This window comes from Meriones unguiculatus, chromosome 3 (genome assembly GCF_030254825.1).
Source record: "Meriones unguiculatus strain TT.TT164.6M chromosome 3, Bangor_MerUng_6.1, whole genome shotgun sequence".
In the NCBI taxonomy this organism is placed as follows: Eukaryota; Metazoa; Chordata; class Mammalia; order Rodentia; family Muridae; genus Meriones; species Meriones unguiculatus.
Window position 1 is genome coordinate 175,943,862 of NC_083351.1, and position 9,054 is coordinate 175,952,915.

The 9,054-nt window shown below is 46.7% G+C and overlaps 1 protein-coding gene across 1 annotated transcript; it reads left to right on the top strand.

Moving 5' to 3' along the window:
• The first annotated feature begins 299 nt into the window (after window positions 1–299).
• Mepe (matrix extracellular phosphoglycoprotein) lies at window positions 300–9,054 on the top strand. The gene is made up of 2 exons (XM_021659709.2): window positions 300–475; window positions 7,653–9,054. The coding sequence occupies exons 1-2, from the start codon at window positions 365–367 to the stop codon at window positions 8,925–8,927; spliced, it is 1,386 nt and encodes a 461-aa protein (XP_021515384.1). The 5' UTR covers window positions 300–364; the 3' UTR covers window positions 8,928–9,054.

A 9,054-nucleotide genomic window follows, 5' to 3' on the forward strand; every position in this document is an offset into this window, starting at 1 on the left:
TTTGTATCTGCCATCTTGACACACCCGACAATTCAGGTGTGATCTGGTATGTTACCTTACTGTAACTTTCAATTATACAGGCATTTAATAACATTTTCCTAAGGGAAAAATGTCAGGTTACCAGTAAAGCAAAAAAAAAATTATATGTCTATAAAATTAATTTCTACTAATTTATTATTAGATTAATTATAGTCAGTGATTTTCATTTTTGCATGAGAATAATCAGACATGGAAAACAGACTAAAATATTAACCCTTGGCTATGAACTAGTTGTGCAAACTACATATATTTATGTGGATTCTAATTTTACAAAAACGTAATTACGTAAGCTATGTAATTCTGTATATTAAAAGGAGATGAACAGATGTGGGAAGGATGTTTGCTCACGGATTCCTGTTCTCCTTTCAGAGAGCCGTTGAAGATGCAGGCTCTGTCCGTGGGACTGCTCCTCTTCAGCTTCACCTGGAGAGCACCTGTAAGTGTTCATTCATGCATCACAACATCTTCTCTCTAGAGTTTTCAAGCTTGTATAAAGGGTGGAGCGTGACGCACTAAGCTCAGAAGGCTGCCACTGTGTACGCACTATAGGATACCTCTATGTTGCCTCCTCAAGAATCTTTGAGGAAACCAGTAGCCAGTCACAGCGCTCTAAGTCAGCCAAGATTAGTGAGTTATGCTCAAGGACTAGAACCACAACGAATCAGAAGAACCTTGTAAGGCTTTACCAGAACCTTGAAGAATTTGATGTGTGTCCGGCTGACTAAATACACAGCTAGCACTGTGAGGGGTTAGAATGTCTGTGTCCCGGCAGCGTCTGGCACGGGGAGAGCCTGTCAAAGATGTTCCTTCTTTGGTGAGGCTGAACTGGAATTGGCGCCCGTGAGTTTAACCTAAAGGAAGCTCCCACTGCCTCTTCTGTCTGCTCTTCTTCCGACTCGCCTGGATGAACACGCAGGATGTGATCCAGGTATCCTGGGTCCACGCTGAACACTGCAGACGTTTTCTGAGATTCAGACAGACACCAGGCTAATTAGATAACATCTTACCGAACATCCTAGCTCTCAGAGTGACCTTCTGGGTGGGGGAACTCAGGAGACAGGTGCTCATTCCATGCTGACCACACTTAAATATAGGCCCCGAGCCAGTGGGTGAGCAGTTGGGTAACGGACAGGGCTGAACCTTGCCATCTGTGTGAAATGAGGGACTCACGCCAGCCGCTTCACACGCAATGCTTAAACAGTGCTCGGGGCTGTGTGGAGCAGCCTGGTCCCACCTGACGCACACGAGGACCATCAGGCATGCGCTGAAGGAGGGTGCCGGCCAAGTGGATCTTGGTGACCCACCAGCCGAATGAGAATGAGTTATTTGGAGCAGCACGCTCCAGGGAACAACCAGTGTTCTTTCTAACCAGCTTCCAGTAAAGGGTCAGGCCAGTGACTACCCGTCAAGGGGCTGCCAGCTTCCCTCCTAGGGGCAGGCAATGTCACCTCCATTCCAGAGCCACAGTCAAGTCCAGGGCAACTGCCAAGAGATGTCAGAGGAGCAAGGAGGGCTCATCAGGGGAACAGGGACAACACTGGGTACTGAGAAGTGTAGGGATTTCTCACAGGTACACTCCCTCCTAACAATTACCTCTATTAGGTAACAGTAAATTGTTGTATAAATATGAGCGTATAGTAAGTCATGTGCACGTGTCTTATAAGCCAAATTCAAACTGTTTTAAAGTGTAAAAAATAGAAGGTGAAGTTTGAGCACTGCAATTCAATTACTATCCATCTTATGCAAGTGAGGGGGGCTTTGATCTCAGTCTCGATGCATAAGGAACTGTACCAGGCTAACCTCTGTCAGCAAGAGCACATTTAACACAGACATAAATGTGCATGTAAGTGTGCGTGCGTGCTCTGTTAGGAGACACTCGAGCTTCCATGCGATCACATCATCATCTTTACACCTACCCATGTTATCTCTACACCCTTCTCCCTACAGCTCATTTTGATAGTAATAAAAATGGGGTAAGTTTAGATTCATATTCACAGAATCATGGAAGAACTAACCCAATAAATAGATGTAATAAAGAATAAAATTACAAAACTTATCTTGAAGATTTAATATACACTTCAGGATATTAACAACATTAACATTCTTTCAAGCAATGCTGCTTTGATATATATATATATATATATATATATTTTTTTTTTTTTGTTTTGTTTTGTTTTGTTTTGTTTTGTTTTGTTTTGCTTCAGTCTTGGGATTCTGAGGCAGAGACTCTAGGATGCTATTTGGGTTGTCTGTCACCAGCTGTGTCTGTGTGGGCGTTCTCTTTTCTACTGCTCATCTCACATGTTTCTTAGGCAAAGGTCCTTTGCAAACTGTGAAGCACTCTGCAAATATACTGTGTCCTAAAACCGTAAGATGTTACTGACAAACCAATTGTGTCTGGAATGAAATAGACTAGCAGACAAATCCTTGGAGTCCAGATAATGGGATACTTTCACCTGCCACCTGGGTTGACATTTCTGTGGAGATTTTTATCAATTTGAGTAGAGACCCATAAAGAGAAACCCATGACTTTGAGTGCTGTTTAGAAAAAGCACCCTCCGTCTGGCCCATGGTTCTCAGCCTTCTCAACGCTCTTAATACAGTTCCTCATGTTGTGGTGACCCCAAACATAAAATTATCTTTGCTGCTTATTAACTGTACTTTTGCTACTATTGCAACTCCTAACGTAAATAGCTGTGTTTTCCGATGGTCTTAGGCGACCCCTGTGAAGGGTTGAGAGCCATTGCTCTAGGCCGAAGGGCCATGTGGACAAGGTGGTCCCCAGACTGCTTGTCTTTTCTTTGTTTTCTCTTCTTCCCCTGGGACTCCCCTCTCTGCTGTGACTGATCCGCCATGGCGCCTGCTTCCACACGCATGGCACCAGCATGCAACTCATTTGTTCCCTCTGCCACATCAGAGATGAGCGAGAACTTTTCAGAGGGAGGAAGAAAACGGAAATACTCAGATCCGAGGAATCGTCACACCATCTTGTACACAGAAGACTTGGCCCAGGATTTTCCGGTCCTATGTTTCGTGTGACACCTCACGAGGTCTGCCGGGGCTACCTGTGTCCGCTGCTCCGTGTCCGGTCATTATGTACCTCAGTGAGCCTCAGAAGGAGAGGCTCTTCCACCACACCCTGAACTCCTACCCTGAACACACACTGTCGCCTCCACACTGGTCAGAAAGACTGCCTGATTTGCTGGCCACGTCCACTCTCCCTTGCCAGGGCGAAATGATCTGCCACTAGGCATCACAGGGTAGGGGCACCACAGGGTAGGGGCACCACTAGACGCAGGCTGGCACCGACGCGTGCGCATCTTCAGCGCGGCACACCCCGGCACAGCTGCCGGCTTACACTATCGCCAACACCCTGAACTCTGGCTGACCTCACTCACACTTAGCACCTCGGGCTGCAAATGAATGCTTCTCTCCCAAGGGTTCCAGGGGCCACCACCACTCCTAACTGGAGCCCCATGCCTGCCTCTTCCGCTCCGTGCCACGGGGACACGCCTCCATGCCGGAAACCGATTCTTTAAAAGAGAAGCATCGCCATCTAGTGGGAAGGATTTTTTTCCTAACAAATATTTAAGGAAAAGTGGGTCCTGTCTTCTTTCTGGCAGCATGATTTTGCACATTAATACAATCCAGTAAAAGAAAAAGGAAGGGAATGTTTGTTGTTTGAAGAAATGTGCTCTGTTTGGTGAGATTGAAATTCCTGGCAGACACGTCAATCACAGACCGAAAACTAGGCAAAGCTGTGTGGAGGAGCAGAGGGTGAAAACAATGATTCCTCTCAAATAACTATTCTAGCTCTGTAAAGAGAAAGAAAAAGAAAAAAAAACAGCAAGAAAATGTTAACTGCTGAAATGTTCCTGGGTGCGCAGCCAGAAATGCACAGTTTTCAGCAGAGTGTTGGCATGCTCTAGTTCATTATAATTCCTACAACAGGTGATGCAAACATCCCAAATATCGATGGCTTATTTTCAGGGTGATTCCATCCTTCAAATGACACAACGGTTTGCCACACAGCTTTCAGACGGTTTCATAAGGATGCCGGGACTTTGTTACTACCACAAGCTGCACGTGAAAGCAAACTAACAAGTAAAGAAAGGAGAGGCGCTCAATAGCTTTGACAGGGAATTCTAGAAAGGAACTAGTTCATAAGGAGAGGGGGTGAAGCAAATCCTATCAGATTTGCCAAATTTCAGCTTATTTCGACCATGGATTCTCCTGGCAACTGCATGTCTATGTTCTGAATCTCAGCTGAAAGTTACGGAGGTCCAAACAGCAAACATAAAAGCTGGAGGTTTCATTTGCCAACATTTGCCAGCTAGACCTTAGCCATGAGTATGGTAAACCCATCTTTCTTCTGTTACCCTCTTCCCTCTACTCTGGAAATATACCCCTATGTTGCAGCTCCACTGACAGATGGTGGTAAGATTGACTCATCGTGAAAGACAGACAGGTGACAGTGACACTCGGGAAAAACACATTTCAAGATCAGTCCAAATGAGAGCCTGGTTGGTGGCTGTCTTCTGCGGTGGCCTGTTCACGCCATCCTGTGGTTGTGAGAAGTACTACCTTGTACCTTCTGCCGCTTGTCAGAGGCAGAACTTGACTTCTCCCAAGTTAAAAAATATCCTGCAGCTTTAGGAAGGAATCCAGAACCTTTCTTAAGAGACAAAACCCACCTTAATATAACGGAATGGGTTTGTGCGTAATTTTTAAGGGTCACCTTGAAAGACATGCCTATGCTGAATGTGGCATAAAGGTGGGTGGCTCTGAGGAGACCCTTTACGTGCGACAGTCTGGACTAGGGGAGACAAAGTGCTGTGCTGTTTCCAGCTGTGGATGCCGCCTTCCTTTTTCCTTCCCCACACTCCCCCATGACGTTGCCATGCAACGCAACTCTGTGTCCCAGAAGCCTCCTCATCCCCATCCACTGCTTTGGCCCAAATCATGTTCTGGTTTAGGACCTTCTTCCACAAGTGTGCCCGCGGTAGACCCTGGGGATTGTAATTGTCATTTTGTTGTGCCCCTGCATTTCATGAGGAGGCTTTCTGAACATATTCTAACATATTCTGGAGCAGGGTAGACTCCCAAGGACAGGCCATCCTGCCTTAAAGACTGACACACGTCTTGGTGTCTTAAACTTCATCCATGCCCAGTCACAGTGAAGAGAAAGAATGAGGCCCTTGTCACTCGGATGACAATAAGTCTTTTCACTCAATGGTCTCTTGCAGAATCATTGCCCAAAGAGCTGCAAAGAGTTTAGAATGCCTCCCACTAAAGGACTGTTTACTTTCCCAAGTCCAGCTTCATTTCCCATGCGAGTAAGAATTCTCCAGTAGAACTTGGTTTTCCTCTGCTAGGCTTCCTTCGTATGGTTGTTTCTAAGGCTGTGCCAATCTGTCTGTTAAAGTTAGTTAATTTTGGTTGTGATTTGACATACACGTTTTTGGTGCCTCCTGTGAGTAAACTATGACACCAGCTGAAACAAACCGAGAAAAATGCCACTCTTCCTCTCTCAGAACTTAAAGATAGAACAGAGACACAGAGAACCCAAGACAGGCTGTGGAAAGTGTTATGTGAAAGGCATCCCCACCCCCCCCCCGAATTACACATCAGGGGCTGGGAATAGGAAGAAATCAGTTCCGGGGTGCTGCTCAGAGAAAGCCACCCAGTGGAAAGTGTGAGCGAGGTTGTGGGCAAGCAATAAGATTGGGGAATACAGAAGGAGTGGGAGAGGCTGCTCGGCAATGAAAGAACGCTGTGAAGCAAGGCACAGAGGGAGAAGGCAGGGCAGCTGACTCACCGGTCACGCAGCCAAGGGCGGCCAGAGAGCACGTCCCTGAGCACATGCAGGACAGGAAACCTTTTATACTTTAAAATAGTTTCTCAAACAAACGTTCAGCTGTCCTGTGGAAAAATTAAAACACAGCCTCATGTTTCTCTATACAAAACAGTTTTGCTCACTCTTCTAATTTAATGCACACCATCATTACTAAGCATTATTATATTATTCTATTATAAAATGATAATAGAAAACTAATAGAAACACCAAAAATGGAACAAAATTTCCTCTAAGAGTAAGAAGAAAAATACTAATTTTTTAAATTAAAATTTAATTCATATGCTGATTTTTCTAACCCATCTGTTTAGCTAAAAACATCTTAACAGAGTGAGTAAATAAACATAAACGCCTGAGCCAAGCTTTCTGAAACTCAGTGACTTAAAGTCAACTATTTAGAATATTTTCTAGCCAGACATAAATCAGTACAGATTCTTTTCCTTTGCATTTTTTCCCTCATAACAAATTTCTACCTATTTTCAGAATAAGCTTGGAGCTATAAAAGTAAATCATTTCTAATCATATCTTACTATTGAGACAAATGGAAATGCTTGGAGGTGCTTGGAGAGGTCAGATTAACAAGCTCTGCCAGAATAATGAACTTCCACAGACAGTTCTCTCCTACAGTTGCAGTGTGAGCTGAGTCAATAGTTTCACAGCTCCAAACACTTAGCAAGGCACATTTTAAAGCAGGCAGAGGAGCACAGTAACACAGCTCAGAAATGGCCACCAAGCCAGACCACCTGAACTCTCACCAGAACCCACCTGGCAGAAGGGGAGTCTGAACTCTCACGATTATTCTCTAACATCCATACATTATCCTCTAACATTCATACATTAACACACACACACGCAGACTCCATGCTTCTCAACACACACACACACAGTATTCTTAACAACAGATCAGGCACATCAAAACCCTATTTCAGACACATCGGAGGCCACAGGCTGCAGAACCCACAGCCACATTCAGAGAAGAAGTTCTATGGAGCCGCCACTACATACACCTCAGTGACGCCTAGAGACTGGCAGGACAGCTGTGCATCCTATGAGGAAGTAAGTGTTGCTATCACTATGTAGGGAAGCAAGCTAACATTCCACCCAGGGATCACAGCCCCGCAGCTGCCATCATTTATGTAGAATTTGGTTAAAGGGAGACGTTGTGCTACCTGCCTTACTTGCAGAATATCGTTACTTCAGTGAGCACTGGAGTGAGAGCCTAGGAACCATTTGGGGCCTAGAGAGACCATTCAGTGGTCAAGAACACTTACTGCTCTCCCAGAGGCCCAGGGCTTGCGTTCCTGCACTCACACACAGCTCACAGCCACTTTCACGGACTCCAGTGATCTCTCTGGCCTCTGTGTGCATCACACACACACATGGTACACAGATGCACATACAGGCAAGACACTCACACATAGTGAAAATAATGAGGATAAACTCATTTGGCCATTTTGTCTCTTATCTCATTTGAGGCAGCTCACCACGGCCCTGAATGGCATAGCATCACTGCCATCTTCCTTACACATCTTAAGGCTTCTACCTGGCTCTTGCCTTTTCTCTCTACAGGAACTTTCATCTATTCGTCTTTCTTTCAGATTCATCTATGATAATCTTTAATTATAACGACCAAGATGGTAACATGCTCAAGAAAAGCTAGAGCATTAAAGAGTGTCAGTTGATCTTGCCACTTGTGTCTTTTTGAAGTCAACAGAAATAACCAAAGTAGTAAGACCCGGATCTTTCTGTAAATCCACAGGCACTGAACGAAGACAGCAGTACCAGCAACAAGGGCAGCGTCCACGGGCACTTAGCAGCCTCCGTGCACCCTGAGCGCATGGCGGGTGAAGGAGCAGAGAGCGGAGAGGAGGCTGTCCTTAACCTGCCCGACCAGGAGAGCTACAGCACGGCCCTCATCGAAAGAATCACGCAGCAGCCTGTGAAGACACCGGTGGCTGGGACCAAACTACGGAGGGGTGAGAACAAAGACGAGGAACCCGAGAGTGGCCTAAGCATGACTCCAGCAGATGTCAAGGATGCTAAAGGCCACTTAAAGGATGAAATGAATCGGCAGGGCTACCTGCCATCACAGGACAGCCCGGGAAAAAGCAAACGTACCCGCAAGTCCCGCCGAAGCACCCACTACCTAACACACCTCCCCCAAATCAGAAAGATCCCCCGTGACTTCGAAGGCAGTGGCTCCCCAGATCTTCAAGTGAGGGGGGATAATGACATCCCTCCTTTCAGTGGTGATGGGCAACATTTCGCGCACCTTCCCGGCACAGGAGGTGCTGTTGGGCCTGGTCCGGAAAGCTCAGCTGGTCACACGGGACTCTCTGGCAAAGCTGAGACTGTTAACCCACACAGGAGCGGACTGAGTTCTAACGAGATCCCAGGGAGAGAAGGACAGGACAGCAATGCTGCTGCCACCAGAGACAAAGCTGCCCAGGGTGGAGGGGCCGGCGTGAGCCTCGTGGGCGGCAGCAATGAAATCACAGGCAGTACCAATTTCAGGGAGCTCCCTGGAAAAGAAGGAAACAGAATTGATGCAGGCAGCCAAAACGCTCACCAAGGGAAAGTAGAATTCCACTATCCCAGGGAGCCCTCAAAAGAGGCGGCCAAAGGGGGAGGCGGCGATAACGCAGGGAGCACCAGTTACAGTGAAATTCCCAAGAGCAGCAAAGGCAGTTCTCGGAAAGATGGAGAAGCATCCAAAAGGAACCAAGTGACCGTGACTGAAAAACAAAGATTTCCAGGGAAAGGCAAAAGCCAGGGCCTGGTTCTTTCTTCTCATTGTTTCGGTAAAGAGGTTAAAAGTGACTCCTCTCACCTTTCCAGTAGTGAGGAGGTTATGATAGCAGGCAGCAGAACAGACCGTTATGGACAGAATGATCCTGCCCGGAATAAAGGGGTGTCACCACGGAGAGGCTCCTGGCCTTCAAGAAGGTCCCCCTTCCACAGGCGCCCTAGCACCCGCCACGGAGACAGCAGTGAGTCATCCAGCGGCAGCTCAAGTGAGAGTGATGGCGACTAGTCCCCCCCGGAAGTGTAGCCATTCCTCTGCGCTGGTCCTGGAGGAAGGGAGGACCCCCTCGGGAACTGAGCAAGCTCACAAACCTGGTCCCCTTCAGGACATTGCACTGTCTTAACCGTTAGAATAA

Excerpts from the sequence above, each read along its gene's own strand:
- Mepe (XM_021659709.2), top strand. The coding sequence starts at position 365 with ATGTGGGAAGGATGTTTGCTCACGGATTCCTGTTCTCCTTTCAGAGAG. Across the intron at positions 476-7,652 it reads GCTTCACCTGGAGAGCACCT|GCACTGAACGAAGACAGCAG; the intron begins GTAAGTGTTCAT and ends GTAAATCCACAG.